The following is a 17624-nucleotide window of genomic DNA, read 5'->3' on the forward strand; positions in this document are numbered from 1 at the left end:
ACTTTGATTATCTTCCCGGATGCTTTCGGCGTCTTGGGTGTTTGATTTTGACCGCTTTCTTACAACGATTTCACATACCAACTTCAATTTCCTTCTATTCACTCACACATTGTTCACATCTTCGGTATTGTTTTGGTGCTCATGTTCTTCCATTTTTATCTCAAGGCGGCTGGTTAGTTTATAGACTGGTTCTCCAAGCACTCCCGCAATGTGCGTCTGGATCGGCGAATAAGGTTGACTTGATGTCCCGAATTTCTTGTTTCTTGGGTTTTAAAGCATGTTTGTCATACTACCGTTCTTCTTCCCCCTTTGCATTCTGGCGTGGAAACAGCGTACTTCTTATCTTCTTCCTCCTATCTGCTTTTTTGGATTCTTCCTCTTCCTCTTGTATCGAATTTCCGAGCGTCATACAGTTAATATCCTTATGGGCATTGATCTGTCCTTTCTGATCTGACTCCGTTAATCTTATCTCTATCTATCTACATTGCTACAATGCTCACTTCTCCTCAATTCGCCTTGTTTGTGCAGAACCTCCATCTTGCGTGACTGGGATGAATTCCTTTTCCGACGCTATGAAACCGGGGCTTGAAAGGCGGGCTGTAACAAGCTTGTGCTGTGGTACTAGTCGAAATACGAGCCTTTGGACATATTTCATCGATCTCTGAGAGCCGTCCTAAAGTTTGCGACCAAAGCGAATTTTTGAAAATATGCATTAACCTAACCGCCGGGGTATGAGTCTATGAAAGAGATAAAAAAAAGAACTTTTTCTAAGGTAGAGAGAAGAGGCAAACAATGCTCCACCAATTCCTTTGCTGTGCCGATGTTCAACTTTCTAGGTATGGTACATGTATCTGATTGAATCGGGTTGACTCAGACGATGGAGATCATGATGTAGTGAGTCATTTCCATCGTCCGAACAGTCTGGCCTGGGCTCTAGCCTAGGCTGAAATGCCCGGGCTATTGTGAATCTCCAAAAACAGGTTAGCCCGCTCGTTCGGCTGAACAAAGTGGTTTCCACCTGAGCTGGGGCTAAGTCCTGTGACATAGGTAGGAGGGGGAAACTTTCGGGATAAGGTCGATGGTAGGAAGGTGGGCGGGGCTTGGGAAGATCATGGATGATGGTAAGTTAGAAGGAGGGGGGCGAGTATCCTCATTTGGGGGGGTATAAGGGTGGTAGTATTGTTGACATGATCGGAGTTGATGTGGCGGATCTTATCATGTGACGCCATGCGCCAGGACCCCCTCGTGCGTACTTGTTGTGGATTGCAGCTGGACGAGGGGGGAGGGGTCCAGTCAGCCAGCTTATCCCGCACAATGACGACAAGGCTGTTATTGGAAGCTGCTGGGGCTAGAAGCTGTGGGCATGGTTTGACTCGGTATGTAGCACGACCGACCAGCTCCAGCACCACCACGACTACCAGCGGGAGCAGGAGCGGGAGCAGCAGTGGGTGATCGGCCGATCTGGCCAGGCCCATGGGGCTCGATGGGTTGGAAGAGATGGGATTACATCTTGCGGAAGGTGTTACCGGACGCGCTGCGACGCTCCTTGGCCCGGAAGTTGTGGGAGGATGTGGATTGTTGCTCGGGTCGGTTGAAGCTCCTCTTCCCTTGCTGCCTGCCAGCGCCGGGAGTGAAGGTGACTTCACGCTCGCCGACCACCCCGCCCCGGCGAGAGGGCTTGTCCCTGGTGCGCATGTTCTGCGCGCGCGAGCCGAAGGAACGGTCACGGGTCGAGCTGACGTTGGTGGAGGAGGAGATCTCCATGCGGGGCGCTTCCTGGTTGCGGCCCTGCTTGTTGCGGCGGTAGGAGGCGGTGGAGATCTTGTTGGAAGCGGCGGGCTTGGACTTGTATTGTCCGCCATCACTTTCCGAGTCGGAGCTGTCCGAGCTGCCCCGGACATCGTCGACCATCTCCTGTTCCACGGCGGTGAGGCCTCTTTCCTTGCGGGGAGGAGCCTCGACCGCGGTGCTGGGGTTGAGAAGCTGGAATTCACGCGATGTCTCGTCGATGGCGAAGTCCTCGTCCTCGAAGAGCTTAGCGAAACGGGAATCGCCCAGAGGGTTCTTATCGGCTTCGTCAGTGGTGGTGGTGGCGGCGGCGGCGGCGGCAGGAGCGTCAACCATGTCATCGTCGCCGCCCCTCTTGAGGACACGCTGCGCCCTCTTGCGCTCATTCTTCTCCTCGATGCTGAGCAGCTTCTCGGCAAGTCTCTGGTTGACCTTGACGGCGGCCTTCTTCTTGCCACGGATGCGGCTCTCGCGTTCCTTCTCGATCTTCTCCCTAACACGCTTGGCACGCTCTTCCTCCCACATGTAGGGGTTGGTGATAAGCCTGGCCTCTTCGTAGAGCTGTTGAGCCACAAAGTAACCGTGCATGTAAGGCCGCAGCAGGCTGGTCCGGCCAATGAGGTGATCCAGGTTGAGGGTCTTGAGTTGAGGAACGGTCAAGAACTTGTAGTTGTCGTAAACAGAGCCCGCCTGGCTCGGGTTGAATGCGTTGGGGTCGTTCGGGTCTTCCGCCATCTCTTCAACAAGGTTATCGAGGAATGAGCACCAGCGAGGCGATGGTCCAAGCTGGGGAATCAAGAACGAATGCTGCAAAGGCCCTTCGTTGGCCGTGAGAAGCATTCCACTATCCTTGCACCAAGCCACTGAGTTGATATCTACAGCAGGCTCAACAGATGTCCAAGGGCTTCCGTCACGGGGATCCCAAATCTTAATGATCTTCTTGTCCGCTGAGAGAATCTTGGGTTCCAGAGTCTGTTCGCGGGAGGCGGTGGAAGGCTGCAGGAATTTCAATGTGTGAATGGGGAAGCCATATCCCTGGTCCTTCTTCAACATGGGTCGAGACATGCGCAGATCGTATAGGAAGATGAGTCCATTCGAAGAACCCGTACCGAGCGTTAGACCAGATCTGTGGAATTCCAGCGCTGTAATCTCTTGTCGAGACTCATCGGGGCCGTGCGCGGGCGATACCAGAGTGCCGATTCTGCTTCTCGCCCTAGGATCGAAGAATTCGACGGTCCCGTTCGAGGTACCGAAGGCAAGAAGATTGTGACTTTCCTCGGCGATTGCTCCTGTATTGACAGCGCCCGTGTTGATTCCACCCTGCAATGTACCTCCACCAGCAGACGTAAAGTCATCGCCGCCCACATCAACTTCAAAGCTCCGCATGTATCGTCCCATTTCCAGGTTCAATCGGAAAACTTCTCCCATGCCGTCGCTGTTGACACCAACCGCGGGCACCAAAGCTTCCGTTGTCTGTCTATCGTAAACCAAGTCCCGTCCGTATCTGGGAAGTCTCGTCTTGTGGTGCATGCCCGAGGGGGTGTGGAATTCGAGCGAGCGGTCGGACTGAAGGTGGAGAGACTTGGAGTAGTCCGATGAGAGTAGAAGGAAGGTAGTATTTTCAACATCGGTGTGGCGCGCGTCTGCCGGTGGAATCAGCAAAGAGAAGACTTCAAAGTAGAATTTTCATCAAAGACTTACAACTCAGGGACAGAGCTTGTAATGAGTGAACGTGCATCTGCGGCTTGTACGTTCCTGCGGAGATGCGGGTTAGTTGACTATACGGAACAGTCGATGCCTGCGCAAGCGCATACCTGTGCTCATAACCCAGTCTCCATCTTCACTGACCCGAATGCATCGACTGGCTTCCTCGAACCCGAAGTCCTAGTGAGAAGGATTAGAAACTGATAAGAGCCGAACATGGGTGGTGGTCGGGTCCTGACCTGCAATAATTCAACTCTGTTCGCCCACTCCGGATCATTTTTCAAACTCCTCTTTCTCCGCCTAGCAAGCCATTCTGGGAGCTAGAACCATATACCGTCAGCATCAGTCTTGCTGTCTTTGCTGGAATGCTACCGAGTCCTTACCTCACGGGCAGTATTGGAGCCCGAGATCGCTGCAGGACCGTTAGTATCTCATTCAGAAATTTATGAGTTGTGAAGCTCACTATAGACCGGAACCTCCGACTGATTGGAGAGCTTCATGGCGAGGTGAGAGCGTTAGAAATCGCAGCGCAGCGCCAGTCAGAGTCGATAAGGGACTTATTTTTTTTTTCGGGCAAAAAAAGTTGCCGCGATCCAGAATATTACGGTATCGATAGCTGATGGAGGTGAGCACGTGATGCTGCGGAAAGAAGTGCTACATGATTGGCTGGGGCGGGCCGAACCAGGCTCCGTGGGTGGATGGAAACTGAATTGGTGCAAGACTGAAAGGGCCACTGCAAACTTTCCAAAGGGCCCCATCGGAACATCTGGGGGAAATCAGCGGCCATTTCGCCTCTTCGGGAATGCTGATATCGTATCCATCCATCCATCAATCAATCCATCCATCCATCCCCATCCATTCATTCCCCCCCCATCTCCTTCTCTCCTTAGCTCTTGTATCTCTTCTGCTGCTGCTTCATGGCGCGTGGTATTCTTTGACATTACCTCAGTTTACTATATATACATACGCCTTCACCCCCTTACTCCGGTATTACCTTGATCGCGAACCCTTAAACTCCCCCCCCCCCCAAAGAGCGATGGCTTCAGGAAGCTGATCTGTTTACTGACTGCCAAAAGTTCCATGTTATCGCACTGAGATATGACCATTTGGGAATGCGCTCCTGGAGATGAATTCTATTTCGCCAGTGGAAGCGTTCCTGGCTAGCTAAAGAAAAATCGCCAGTATTTCCAAAGGGGCTTTTAATTAAACCATGGACTTTCCAGGCGGGTCCGTCACCAACATACGCGTCATTGTAAGTCAACTGCCCGCAAGCACCTTTAACATCCTGTTAACCTGATCCTCAGGATGGATTCTCGCAAATATATTGGAGAATCTATACCGAGGAGCCTGGTATAACCAATATACCCGGCGAATCTCCTGCAAATGGCTATACTATTTTGAAACATCTCAGCCGCCTCAAAGATCTTGAGCTTAGGTTGAGGAATCTGAATTGCCTGGTTTCAAGCTATCCTCGAAGACTCTGTCTCTGGACTTTCTCCTCTACTCCCGGATTTGAGGCCCTGGCCTCTGTGGCAGCAAGTCGGGGTAAAGATGACACGGGTAGGCTTCTCGTCGGCTCTACTACGTTGAAAGGTATGTGATATCTTGGGGCGCAAAGCTAATCTTTTCGCTGCAGTGAGCGCTGACCCTTGCCCTCACAGTGTCGTCTTCTGGCAGTGTTTCCTCGTCAGATTTGGTCAAGAACCTTTCAGTGGAGCCTCAACATGTGACGAGTGCAGCCGGGCCGCAAAGACCCAGTGCGCCTACACCGTTCGTCACGATCTACGCTTCGTTCATCTCAGCCTTGATGGGAACGCTAAGTCTTCAATTGATACAGCAACTTGGTGCAGTTCCGCTAGGGTCACGGACCCTGCTCACGCTAGACGAACGAGGTCTCCACGAGACCGTCGGCTACAGTGCTGAGAGCTCCACTTTCGTTCCAGCGCTGACTACGCTCCAAGTTCAACTGATATCTGCTGGAAAACTAACCGTGGCTTTGCAAACCGTACCACAACCTGGTCTGTTGAGACTATGCAACCCTGAAGATTCTCCAGAAAGCCATGACATCCCCCCCGGCACAGATCTCTGGCTTTCTCCAAGCGGGTCGATTGCCAGACTAGTGACGACAAGACCAGCTCAGAGGGTGGGTTCTTCTCCGTACCCTTACAACACCGGGGGTATTGGGTCTGATAGATCGGACCCAGTGAATCGCAAACAGTGGATGGCCAATGTGCTGGGCTGGCTTGCCAATTTTGGTCTTCCAGTAAATGGCATTGGTGAGGATTCATGGGTGGAGGTTGAAGTTTGGGAACCGTTCTACTCTAGGCTGGCCGGGGAAACATGGCGGCCGAACGATGGAGGCTTATCAACGCTTCCTCTCAAGCGAATTCTTTGGCCAGCTATATACTGCTTCAGAAGGACAAAATCAGCATCTTCAGACTCCTATGGTGAAATGGAAAGCGTCTGTGCTGTCATTGATAACCCTCTAGAATTTGCAGAAAAGTGGCACGTATTAGAGAAGCCCAACCTTAACGAAACGAGCCCTAAGCCTCTATCTATCGCCCAGGAATCAGAGACCAAGGACCAAGATGCACCTACTCCCGATATGGCTGGTCTACCTGAAGGACTGGAAAGCCTTTCTCGGGCTTCACAGTATCCAGACCTACAGACTGCAGGCCTTGTATATCCCACGCCACCAGACGGGGCCACGACAGCAGGGCTCAATCCGACCACAGTCTCCTCAGATGCATTCTCTGAAGACTTATACAACAGTTCAGCCTTTCCCCAGCAGACCAGGCAGATTTCTTTCGGCCAGCCACACAGCAAGGATCGCTCTGCAATGGATGTGACAATTGGGTTCGGCCCTTCGGCAGGTCTTGCTGTTGGATCTGGACTGTACGATACCAACGATGATGATGATCTGTTTGGTGATATGAATGAGAGGGATTTTGGAGCTAAAGGGATTACGGATGCAGACTTCAGCTTCTTCGATGAACCGGGGTTTGACCGTATGGACGAAGGAGATCACCCAGATCCCATGCATGAAATGCCGGATTTTACTGTGACAGATCAACTTGAAGCACAACCTACACCGGCTGAGCACACCTTTCCCGGCTTGGTGCAAGAAGCTGTCGAAGATCAGATGTTTGCGCCTGAAGCCGACAAAGTGGACGTTACTACGGAAGCTCAGAGCGAACAACCTCTGCATGAAAAGAATGTCCCTCTGCCATCGCCTCAGGAAGACAATGTCGGCACTATAAGCCCTCCACTGAGTCCGGTTGAGGTCAAGAAATTTCTTTTCCCTGAGCCACAAGCCGAGAGTCACCCGTCGCCCCAGCAAGGACAGATGCCAGGGTATTATAAACCCATTCATTTCAAGCAGGGGATTTCCAGCTGGGATCAGAAATACAGTTCTGAAGGCAAGTTCTGGTTTAAGATGCGTGGGAAAGACACAATTGAGAACGCCACCACTACGAGCAGTGATATCCCAACCATTGGCCTTCCTCGCCACACTACAACATCGAAAAGAAGCGCGGGTGTAAAACCATCCGATGAGCATGGCAGTCCGCTGGACGACATATTCCAGGAAGCAACATCAGACTCCGAGTTAAGCGATGCTGCGAGCATTGACGGCGCTGAGAGTGAAGCTGAGAGCGATCTTTCACCAGCTACATACCCTACGCGCAAAAGAAAACGCAGTCTTTCCAATTCCGGCACCTCATTGGCTTTGTCCCCAGAAAAGACTTCGATAAACGCAGAGCAAGACACAGCAACTCAACGTCCCGAGGACTCCGTCTTCTTAGGAAACTTCCTATCAACCTTTTCCGATTGGTCCTTGACCGGCTACTTCTCGCTCTCTCAAAACCAAACATTCCCTGCCCTTCTTCAAAAAGAATTGCAAGTTCAGATTGCCCAAATCCTGGTCGATCAAATCACACAATCTTCTCTGGACCACAAGTATGATGGAACTGTTGGTCTCTCAGGCTGCGGAAACGAGGCGCATTCTTCACAAAGCGTTGATGACGAATCATTCATGGGCGGAATAGAAAGGCTCGATTTAAATAGCTTCGTCTCGCTGCAGGATCCCGTAGCACTTTCGCCTACCACTCAGGCCCGACAATCTTCGCAGCGGAAAGACACAAGCAAGGGCACCATTTCTCGCCTCGGCCCACCACATCTACGCGTCTGCCGCGGCAAAGACTTTCTGGAAACACTACCACCAGCAATCCCATTCTGGGAAACGTTTGGGTTGGGACCGGCCCATGGTCAGAAGGATATACTTGCTTATTGCATCCATCCCCATACCGCCACAGAGGCTGCGGATACCTTTTTAGACCGTCTGGGCTTGGTGTATTCTGGTTGCAATCTTGGTAATCATGATCGTGGGAATAGCTCAAACCTGTTCAATCGGGGTATGGGCTCATGGGACATCGATTTGTCGCACACGCGCTATTCATCTATCATGCAATCCTTGCAGACGATCTGTGAGGACTTAGGTATGTCAGTTCTCCCTGATTTTGAGGTCCAGCGCTAACCAGGTGTAGGTACGGCTTTGCTACAGAGTCCGCCCGGCAAGGACAACAATCTTGTCGTCTATATCGTTAATCCCTTTGCTCAGGCTGCGGCCTTGGTCGATATTTGTTCGGCCTTCTGGAGTCTATTCCAGAGATATGTGGCCGATGCTGACAGGCAGCAGGCCCGCCAACTCAATGAGCTTGTGTTGCAGATCGTCCCCCTCGACTTTCTCATGTCGAATGAATCTTTAGTCGTGCCTCCTCAAGCAGAGTACCTGAACTTAGCTCTCGAGGTCTATAGCCGGTGCCCACCGAAATCGCCTCATTCTAGCTTGGTCAATGGCGCCCCTCCAGTGCTTCTTGCAGAACCACTTCCCAAGATCATCAACTTCAAACTCTCATCTGAGAAGACTTCTCCACTGCAAGAAGGCAGGTGTCTCCACATCGCGTGCTCCAGAAGTCAAGATCAAAGGTGGATGAGTGTGGCCTGGTCAGATAACACCGGCGCTTTGCAGCGAACCATGTCCTATTGCCTCCGCTTCCGCAACTCGTCCGCGGTGAGAAGCATTGCGGAAGTTCGCGGTGAAATCTGGGGAGCAACGAAGGACATTATGGACAGGACTCAGGCGCGCTGGCGGGTCATTGTCGCCAACACAGATCCTGTGGATCAGGAAGAGGTTGACAGTAAGTCCGCCACTGTAGGAGTGTTGAATGTTTACTGACGACCTCAGCTTGGACAGCCCTCACGGAACAGTATAACAAGTCTAGATCAGCGAATCTAGAATTGATAATTTTGAGCGTCGGTACCACGCCCGATCTCACACTTGAGCCACCCTTCTTGCCTTTGCCCATGAGCGCAGTCAATCCTCTTGCGTCAACCACCCCCATCGCTACGCCGAATCCTAGTATTTCCTCACCCGACCAATTCAGCACTGCGCCCACCCCTCCAAGCGCAGCGAATGTACCTCTAAACGCCCCGACCCCGACAGATACCAATCCTGAAATAGAGTCCGAATCCCTCCTCATGGACATATGCGATGAGACGTGGGGCGTTGTTCTGTCCCATCGCCTTAACAGCTCTATGCATCAAACCGAGTATCGACCCGCGCTGGCCAGCGGATACCTGCTTCGCAGGAGAGGCTCTACCGACGGGGACGGGGTGTATACCATGGGTGCCAACATCATCTACACAAGGCGTTCTTCAGCTTCGTATGACGCCGTTCTTCGAGAGATCCTGAGCATGTACCGTGATCTCGCGACCCTGGCTCGAGCCCGGGGCACTCGGGCAGTGCAACAGGGTACACTACCTTGGCACATTGCTACTGTGGTCAAGGCCCAGGCACTTCTGAGCTATGTTCTCTGATTATTCTTTATGTGTTATATTAGTTCATTATACCATGTCGCGGCTGGTGTGAAGATACGGCGTATGGTGTTATTTACCTTATTAGAATATGATCCTAGGCGATCTGTATATAACGTGGTGTCTTGCTTTCGTCCCTCAAGCAATATGTGGGAACGGTCCATTTAACGTAAGCGGGTTGGATTCGCGTTCGAATGACTTTGACTGTTGTTGACTGATTGTGGAAAATATCATTCCATATACCTTGGCTAACGAGTTCAGGTAGCTTTGACCATGCATGCGCTCTTCGACACATCGAAGCTCTCTGCATATAGAGACTATGCATGTAAGCCATTGTTTGTTCAGCACTCGGAATACAATCCTAGCCCCTATGCTACGAACGCGAATGATGGTTTGTGAAGAACTCCGGCTATGACCCTGTCCACAAAGCACAACAGCGGAGTCGGTAACCTCCATCAATTCAGCTTTGAAGCCAGCTCGCAACCACCGGACTAGCCCGTACTGCAACTCAAGGATACAATGTCCTTCAAAGCCAAGGATGAATATCTCCCCTTAAGCCAACCTGAGATCTCCTTTGATCCCAAGCACTTGGGACAGCTCATTTCTTTGTGGTTTGGTGGAGACTGTCAACTAGATACGGACGATACTGGAGCTCTTCAACAACTCTTTGACATAGTAACGAGCAGCAAGGTTCGAAGTCCCTGAATCATGCTTTGGGGTTCATTATAAAAGGGACCATTCCATGTCTCCTGATCATTCAGCTTTTCCTTCCATCACGACTTTCGGTTTTTTCTCACAGAAGAACAGAATCTCGTCTCTTCCACATAGGTGCACAAGTCAAAACAACCACAAACACCATGCCTACTAACGCTAAGCACGTCCGGTCCAGGTCTTTGCAGCAGGGAAAGGGAAAGAGAAAGGGCAAGCGACAGGCTCCCTCGATCCCCGATCCCACCTTGTGGGACGATTACTACAAGGTCACCACCCACGGGGAAGTGACACAGGACGGAGCCCACCGCGTTTCATGCCAAGTGCAATGCCGCTACTGCTGGATGTCCTGGACCAGCAGCAGTTCTCTCCCGTCTGCTACCAATTTGCAGCTCCATCTGCACTTTTGCCCGGGTCGCAAAGAGCGTCTCGCTGACGCGCAGAAGCGGATGCTAGGTAAGTGCCCCGGCCACCTTCCAAAGGATCCGACATCATCGTCCAAGCAGGAAGAATGGCACTACGATGGAGAACACTGTCAACCCCCCGAGCTGACCAAGCTGACAACAGAGCAGATGCGAGAGCGGTTCGTGATCGGCACTAAGGGCTTCCAGCTGAAGGCGCAGTGCCGCGACTGCGACCGGAAAGTCTGCAATACGCGGTGGTCGCTCTGCGCCCATCTGGCTAGGTGCGCGATGCGCCGCAAGTTCTTGCTCTTCCGGGACGAGAAGGCGGATCGGTGGGCCAAGTGTCGCGACTGCGGTGCGGTTGTCAAGGCCACTCGCGGTGCTAAAATGGTGCATTCAGTTAAGGAGTGCCCTGTTCGGGCCTTTGATTAAACTGATGCTGTTATCGGGTCTCGAGGAGCACGAGCAGCGAACAGTCATCGCCTTTGAAACGTATATCCTCGTCGAGTCCGACGCCTGTTGGGGTTTTGTAGGCGTCTCGAGCGGAATATCTGTTTCGCTTTAGCGTAGACCGGGTAGGCGCAATTTGATGCTTATTTACCTGGATTTTGATAATCCATTTTATTGAATCTTACACCAGAGCTATGAAGTCATTGTAAATGTATCAAACACTAAAAGAGATTATTTAGAAGACACTAGTAGATGGAATTGTGTCACCACCTCAGTGGTCCAGTTCCTTCCCTATTGGGAATCGTCGCCCTCAAGTTCCTTTAGCTTGATCACCTCCTTTTCATCATCTTTTCTTCATGAAAACCTTTCCACACACACTACGTAGATGACGATCTCATCTAAACAGTTTTGAACTCTCTTTGTCTTTTTATTATCCACTGCTCTACACATGAGTTTGCAAAGTCACCGCTTGGAACAATAACATAGAAGGAATATATCAGACCGACAATGAAGATGTAGGCTGCATCGTAACCACACCGATTCTCCCAGTTGACCTACACATCAGAAGACCTCCTTCTTCTGTGAGCATCTCTTTGAGACTCGTTACTCAAGAGCCAGGCTTCCAAATGTCTTGTTCTTTGAGCACATACGTCTTTTTCTGGAAACATCTCCTACATCAGACATACACTGGCAAAATCCACCAACCCTTTGATTGCAGATCTTGACCCTGATGAATGCACATGCGGGGCTTTCCGTCTCAAGGGATCGCACTGAATGTTGGGTGCTGTTGGGTGCTTGCTTGAGAGATAGTATAAATTCCCGTCCAGGCCTCCTCTTCTAGTCACAGTGCATCCTTCACTGACAGAGTCGCCTGAACAGGAATCTCGACTGGCACATCTTCGCTCACCTATACAGTACAGTCAGTTCTCTCTGGTAAGTCAGAAACACCATGTCTTTGCCAGTGCGCTCAGGGCCCATTAACCCCGAAGCAGAAGCAGACGAGGCGCTCCTCCAGCATTTTGACGTCAAGGACGGCAAAGACGGAACCCGACTCCTCCAGTGTCATCTTTGCAAACGACTCGTGCGCGACGCCATCTCCGCGTTGGAGTGGCATCTCCAGTACGGCTGCCGGGAAGTCAAAAAGCGAAGCAAAAGCACCTCAGCGCGCTCCTCCAAGGGCTCTAGTCACCGCCGCAACGGCGAGGGTCTGGATACCCATGTCAACCAACGCCGATTCGTATGCCGTCGCTGCCACGAAAATGTGGGGGGGCGCACGGCATCACTGAGGGCCCATGTGCAGACCTGTCTTCAAGGCAGGGCTCGAACGGTAGAAGGAGAAGCTTTCGTCGGCGAACTGCAACGAGAGCATTTTGAGATCTCCCCGGACGGCGGCGGCGGTGGCGAAGAACCGTCCCTCTGGCGGAGAGCGACTTGTCGCTACTGCCAGAATGTCATGCAGGACCGTATGAAAACAATGGTCGAGCATCTGGTTTGCCATTGCCGTGCTGCTGCATATGGGCGGGTACAGGGTAGATCTGATACTCCCGGGGGGAGTAGCGCCGCCTAGAAATCGGCTCTACTGCCCCCGGAGGGTTGGGAGGATTGTGAATTCCTTCGGGTCTTTGGATTTTCAGTATATTCTGTAGGTTCTGGCTGTCTCTGACACTCGGACGCAGTCGCCATAGCGATAATCTATCTATATCAACTTTTCTAATTGTTTTTTATCAGTGCCTGCAACCTGGTTATACAATACTTGCTACTCTACCAAGATCTATTCTACTTATGTCCTACAATGTAACCAGAAGCTCTAACTGTATAACATGCACTCATATCTCCTAGCACTTGGGAAAGCCACGTTTTTCTGCAGTTCAGGTAGCCGCTATTCTTCGGAAGGTGAGCCATACCCTTGAGCACTCGAGATACTTGCGTGTGAATTACAAATTGTAAATCATGACCGCTCCTAAGCACAGACTCGCGGGGGCATGGCTGGGAGATTTGGAAATACTTGAGACCTCATGTCCTATGCTCTCCGTTGAGAACCACCTCCTTATACCGAGAGTAGAAATTGTGGCCAATTTCCAGATGAGAAAAGCATCGAATATGTACAGTTCTACGGGCTGGTTTCTTACATTTGCGAGTCGACATCCAACTTTCGTCCATATACAGCATGCTGTAGTGTCGAAGTATGTATTTAGAGATTGGGTGCTGGCAAGGTGAAACAAAAGTCACTGTGAAGCTATCGACCTCCCATCAGATTGCCCTATCACTCTTAACATTTTTACTTCAATCTTTACACTTATAACAACCCGGTAGGTCTCCTTCCTACTCAGCAATCAAGAATCGAGAGAGCATGAGACTCCTTACCAGCCATAACATAGTTAGATGGAAAACAGTCACATGACCGCTTATCTATCTAATCAGCCACCCGATAGAGCATCCATCCCTATCGGCAGAAAAAAAAAATTCAGAAAGCTATCAATACTAGCGAGCGCCAGCGCTGTTCCTTGTGAATCGCATTACATCTCTCTTATTCAGATCAATTAGATCTCCCCATTACTACTCTCTTTAGAGCGTAGATTCCTCAAATCCTACACCGACCCTTCCCTCACGGTCCTCAAACAACCACCGCCCCGGGAAAACCAAGTACAGTACCCCGCCACAACTCCCGCCGCAACACAACACACCACAACACAACAACAATCCTCAGTTCAACCCTCCCCTCGAGCCTCAAACACTCAAACCACCTACCAACTCTACTTGCGCACATCCAACCCCCCAACAAAACCACCACCACCACAACCACCAAAATGTCCACCCACCCCTCACCCCCGGCTCCGCCAGCAGGAACCAACTACCTGGACCTAGGCATCACGCTGGCCCTGCACAACTGGCCCGCGCTCACGCTGGCCGTGCAATCCCTCTGGGGCGGCCCGACCTCGGCCGACAAGCGCGACTGGCTGTGCGGGGCGATCTCGGAGATGCTGGCGACGCGGCCGGAGACGGACTCGTACGACCTGGAGGACGTGCTGGTGCAGGTGATGACGGACGAGTTCGACGTGGACGTGGACGACGAGAGCGCCGCCGCCGTCGCGGACCAGATCATGGAGATGAAGGCGCAGACGGAGCGCGGCGAGTACGCCGGCATCCAGCACATGTGGGAGGTGTACCAGCGGAAGGGCGGGGACACGGCTGTTGCGGGGATTCAGCGCGCGGCTGGGGCGGGGACGGGAGAGGAGGATAGTGAGGATGAGGATGATGAGGACGAGGACGAGGACGAGGAGATGGATGTGGATATGGTTGATGGTGATGCTGCGGTGGCGCCGGCGTTGGTGCGCGCGCCGAGGGAGAAGGTCGAGCCTGAGGTCGATGATGATGGGTTTACCACGGTCGTGTCGAAGAAGCGTCGGTGATGCTTCATCTGATTTTTTTGTTTTCGGAGGTGGAGGTTGTGCTTGATACTTGCTTGCTTGCTGCGATGCTTTTTTCCGAGCTGTATGTATGTATTTATTCCGATTCCCCTTTTTTTCTCTCTTGTGATATAGATGAATACACTGCCATGGGTTTACTATACTATACTAAAAGACTTTCTTTGGTCTTGGTGTATTCTGAAGCAAATGCTGGGTGGGCATGGCGAGTTTTATGGCGTGATTTTTAGTCGCGTTATATCGATCGACTCAGGAATCAAAAGTCTAGCACGAAACAGAAGGGGAAAAAAGTAAAATTCATCATCATCAACCAACGTTAAGCTTGTCATTGTCGAGCCCGTGTTTCCCGCCCATGCCACCCTAGATCTGCCGAGCCCGACAAACTCTTTCCCTGTTGGCCGCGGTAAGAGAGATTGGGAGCTTATGCAATGGATGCCAACAGCCGATTATTCACGCATTTACTCGGCAACAACTTCCTCGTTCTCGATAAGCTTGGTGATCATACCGATAGCAATGGTTTGTCCCTAGCGGTCATGTTAGCGGCGCGCTTGATTTCAGCATATCTGGGAAGACTGGCTACTTACCTGGTCACGCAGGGTGAAGCGTCCCATCTGCTCCGAGTAGGAGAAGGGTTCACAGCAAACCTGTCCAGCCGTCGAGGTGACCTCAACTCTGGCGATGACAGTCATGCCCTTGCTGGCGAAGGCGGGCGCCTTCTTGCTGCGACGACCGGTGCCGGGTTCGAGCTACGAAGATAAGCATTAGCGAAGGAGCGGGCATTGCGACAATGGGCGGACATACCTTGTGCAGAAGAGCGGCGATAGTGACTTCTTCAACAGCCGAGTGCACGTGCATGACGCAGTTGAAACCGGCAGAAAGAATGCCCTTGATCTCGAGCAACTTGATCTTGGCCTCGAACGAGTGGACAGAGTGGACCAGACGTCGGGGAGAGCACAGAACGAAACCTGGAAGAAGGTCTTCTTCTTCGACACCACGAAGACGCATACGGACTTGGTCACCGCAGCTGCCAGTGGCGATTTCGTCTTCGGTTTCGCCATACAGAGCAGCGACTTCGCACTTAGCAAGGCCGGGCACGACCACCATTTGGGCACCCTTCTTGACGATCTGTAGCATTGTTAGAGACCAGGAAAAAACAGGAATTGTGGGGAATACATACACCACTGTCGATCTTGCCTTCAACCATAGTTCCCATATCCCTGTACTTGGCGCTGACAGCCATGGCAAAAGGAGCATTCAGCTTTCTAGGAGGGAGTTCCATGTCGCCGAGGTACTCCAGCAACGAAGGTCCATCATACCAGGGGCACACGTCCTTCGTGACCTATATTGACCTGTCAACATGTATATTCCGTGATTTGGACGACTTTCACTTACCCGGTCCTTGATGTTGACCATGGTCTGTGCACTGATGGGCATGAAGGTCAAGTCTGGATTGAGCTGTCAGTATGTCTGGCAGCACTTCCAGCGATAACAATAAATTGTGTACTAACCGGCCTTTGCGTAACCCAAAGCTTCCAAGAACTTAGCCACCTTGGTGGTGCAAACCTTGAAACGCTCCTCGCTCCACTCGACAGTAGGGTCGTCCATCTTGTTGACGGCAATGACCAGCTTGCGCACACCGGTGTTTCTGGCAAGCAAAGCGTGCTCACGGGTTTGGCCACCCTTCTCAAATCCGGTCTCGTACTCACCCTTACGGGCCGAGATGACGAGGACACCGACATCGGCCTGGGTAGCACCGCCGATCATGTGGTGCACGTAGGCCTTGTGACCAGGGGCATCCAAGATACTGCAGCTTCTGGTGACACCGTTCTTCAGCTGGAGATCGAAATGGGCGCGGCCGACTTCCACGGTCTTGCCCTTAGCGCGCTCCTCGGGGTTGAGATCCAGAGCCCAGGACAGATACCAAGTCTCACGACCCATTTCCTTGGCGTCTCTCTTGTACTTCTCCAAAGTACGCTCGTCGACCATACCAGTGGCGACGAGAATGCAGCCTCCCAGAGTGGATTTACCGGCATCGACGTGTCCGATGAAAACCACGTTGACGTGTTCCTTCTTCTCCAGCTCGCCGTAAAGTTCGTTCAGGGTGGCCTCGTCGACATCGGCCTTCTGCTCCTGGGCGACGGCATCGGCGTGGCGAGCAGCCTTAGCAACCTCGGCTCTGGAAGGGCTGGAACGGCCGGGGGATGACCGGCCGGAGGCGGGAGCAGGGGAGGACTTGCCACTGGCAGCAGCCTTGGCCTCGGCCTTCTTCTCGGTCTTCTCGATGGCCTTGGACGCCGTCACCTTAGCGGCGGCGTCGGCGGCAGCAGCGCCCTTGGTGTCACCGGGGGTGGCCGTACCCGAAGTCGCGGGGCTAGGGGAGGCGGATGTGCCGCCGATGGAGAGGACCTTCGTCTTCGGAGCGTTGGGGGAATCGCTGGCACCGCTGAGGCTGAGAACCTTAGCCTTGGGCTCGGCGCCAATGCTCAGGACCTTAGCGGCGGGCTTGGGGGCAGCGGGATTGGGCTCCGCAGCAGGCTTGGGTTGTTGCTGAGGCTGCTGAGCCTGTTGGGGCTGCTGCTGGTAGCCACCATATTGTTGCTGGTTGTTGTAGTATTGGTTGTAACCGGGTTGCTGAGCATAGGCTCCGTACTGTCCTCCGTACTGACCGTAAGGCTGCTGTTGCTGCTGGTATCCGTATTGTTGGCCGTACTGGGGGTATCCGCCGTACGACTGCTGACCGGGAACGAATGAAGCGGCGCCGGGGGTGAAGGAAGCAGCGCCAGGAGTGAAGGTCGAGCCCTGGTAGTTGAACTGCTGTTGCGGGCGACGACCGTTGCTGTTCAGGTTCACACCTTCGGTCTGTCTGGAGAGCTCATCCTCCCAGGATTCGGGGGTTTGGTTGGCCATGGTGTAGAACGCTGGAAAACCGCAAATAGAGCAAACAACTCAAAAACCGTCCCAGAGATATCGCGAAACAGGTCTGGAGGACGGGAAAGAGGGTAAGAGGGGTGAAAGACAAGGTGAAAGGCCAAATGAGGGGCGTTTTTTCTCCGGAGCCCGATTGATTTTGCTGGTGGCTGACTCAGCTGCGTCTCTTCCCCGCCCTCCGCGTGTGTTGCGTTTGCCGCGTTTGTTGCTGGTTACGCCGATTGAAGAATTGCAAGCTCGTAGCAGGTGACAAAGAAGAGTTGAAAACAAAGGTTCAAAATTCATGGATGGTGATCTGAACTGTCAAACTAAACAACAGACAACGTGGGTGGCTCATCACCGA

The 17624-nt window shown here is 52.4% G+C and overlaps 6 protein-coding genes across 6 annotated transcripts; 4 read left to right on the forward strand and 2 right to left on the reverse strand.

The window, feature by feature from the left end:
- Nucleotides 1-1503: 1503 nt before the first annotated feature.
- BO86DRAFT_303276 (WD repeat NOL10/ENP2 family protein) lies at nucleotides 1504-3992 on the reverse strand (the record flags this gene model as incomplete). Its single annotated transcript, XM_025667570.1, has 6 exons — nucleotides 1504-3431; nucleotides 3490-3543; nucleotides 3603-3672; nucleotides 3732-3812; nucleotides 3876-3904; nucleotides 3956-3992. The coding sequence occupies 6 exons, from the start codon at nucleotides 3990-3992 to the stop codon at nucleotides 1504-1506; spliced, it is 2199 nt and encodes a 732-aa protein (XP_025531813.1).
- A 620-nt stretch (nucleotides 3993-4612) lies between these two features.
- BO86DRAFT_136941 (uncharacterized protein) lies at nucleotides 4613-9416 on the forward strand. The gene is made up of 5 exons (XM_025666154.1): nucleotides 4613-4744; nucleotides 4797-5085; nucleotides 5154-7988; nucleotides 8037-8690; nucleotides 8747-9416. The coding sequence occupies exons 1-5, from the start codon at nucleotides 4703-4705 to the stop codon at nucleotides 9367-9369; spliced, it is 4443 nt and encodes a 1480-aa protein (XP_025531814.1). The 5' UTR covers nucleotides 4613-4702; the 3' UTR covers nucleotides 9370-9416.
- An 807-nt stretch (nucleotides 9417-10223) lies between these two features.
- Nucleotides 10224-10910, forward strand: BO86DRAFT_375490 (uncharacterized protein; the record flags this gene model as incomplete). The annotated part of the gene is made up of 1 exon (XM_025670483.1): nucleotides 10224-10910. One exon carries the CDS (start codon nucleotides 10224-10226, stop codon nucleotides 10908-10910), a length of 687 nt encoding a protein of 228 aa, XP_025531815.1.
- A 967-nt stretch (nucleotides 10911-11877) lies between these two features.
- On the forward strand, nucleotides 11878-12495 carry BO86DRAFT_395368 (uncharacterized protein; the record flags this gene model as incomplete). The annotated part of the gene is made up of 1 exon (XM_025673310.1): nucleotides 11878-12495. One exon carries the CDS (start codon nucleotides 11878-11880, stop codon nucleotides 12493-12495), a length of 618 nt encoding a protein of 205 aa, XP_025531816.1.
- A 906-nt stretch (nucleotides 12496-13401) lies between these two features.
- On the forward strand, nucleotides 13402-14555 carry BO86DRAFT_385535 (uncharacterized protein). The gene has a single exon (XM_025671128.1). The coding sequence runs from the start codon at nucleotides 13736-13738 to the stop codon at nucleotides 14336-14338; it is 603 nt and encodes a 200-aa protein (XP_025531817.1). The 5' UTR covers nucleotides 13402-13735; the 3' UTR covers nucleotides 14339-14555.
- On the reverse strand, nucleotides 14496-17375 carry BO86DRAFT_385536 (translation termination factor GTPase eRF3). Its single transcript, XM_025671129.1, has 6 exons — nucleotides 15862-17375; nucleotides 15746-15798; nucleotides 15531-15692; nucleotides 15155-15478; nucleotides 14938-15099; nucleotides 14496-14877 (listed from the first exon to the last, which is right to left on the reverse strand). Exons 1-6 carry the CDS (start codon nucleotides 17258-17260, stop codon nucleotides 14812-14814), a joined length of 2166 nt encoding a protein of 721 aa, XP_025531818.1. The 5' UTR covers nucleotides 17261-17375; the 3' UTR covers nucleotides 14496-14811.
- Nucleotides 17376-17624: the final 249 nt, after the last annotated feature.

Source organism: Aspergillus japonicus (assembly GCF_003184785.1).
Source record: "Aspergillus japonicus CBS 114.51 unplaced genomic scaffold BO86scaffold_4, whole genome shotgun sequence".
Classification (NCBI taxonomy): Eukaryota; Fungi; Ascomycota; class Eurotiomycetes; order Eurotiales; family Aspergillaceae; genus Aspergillus; species Aspergillus japonicus.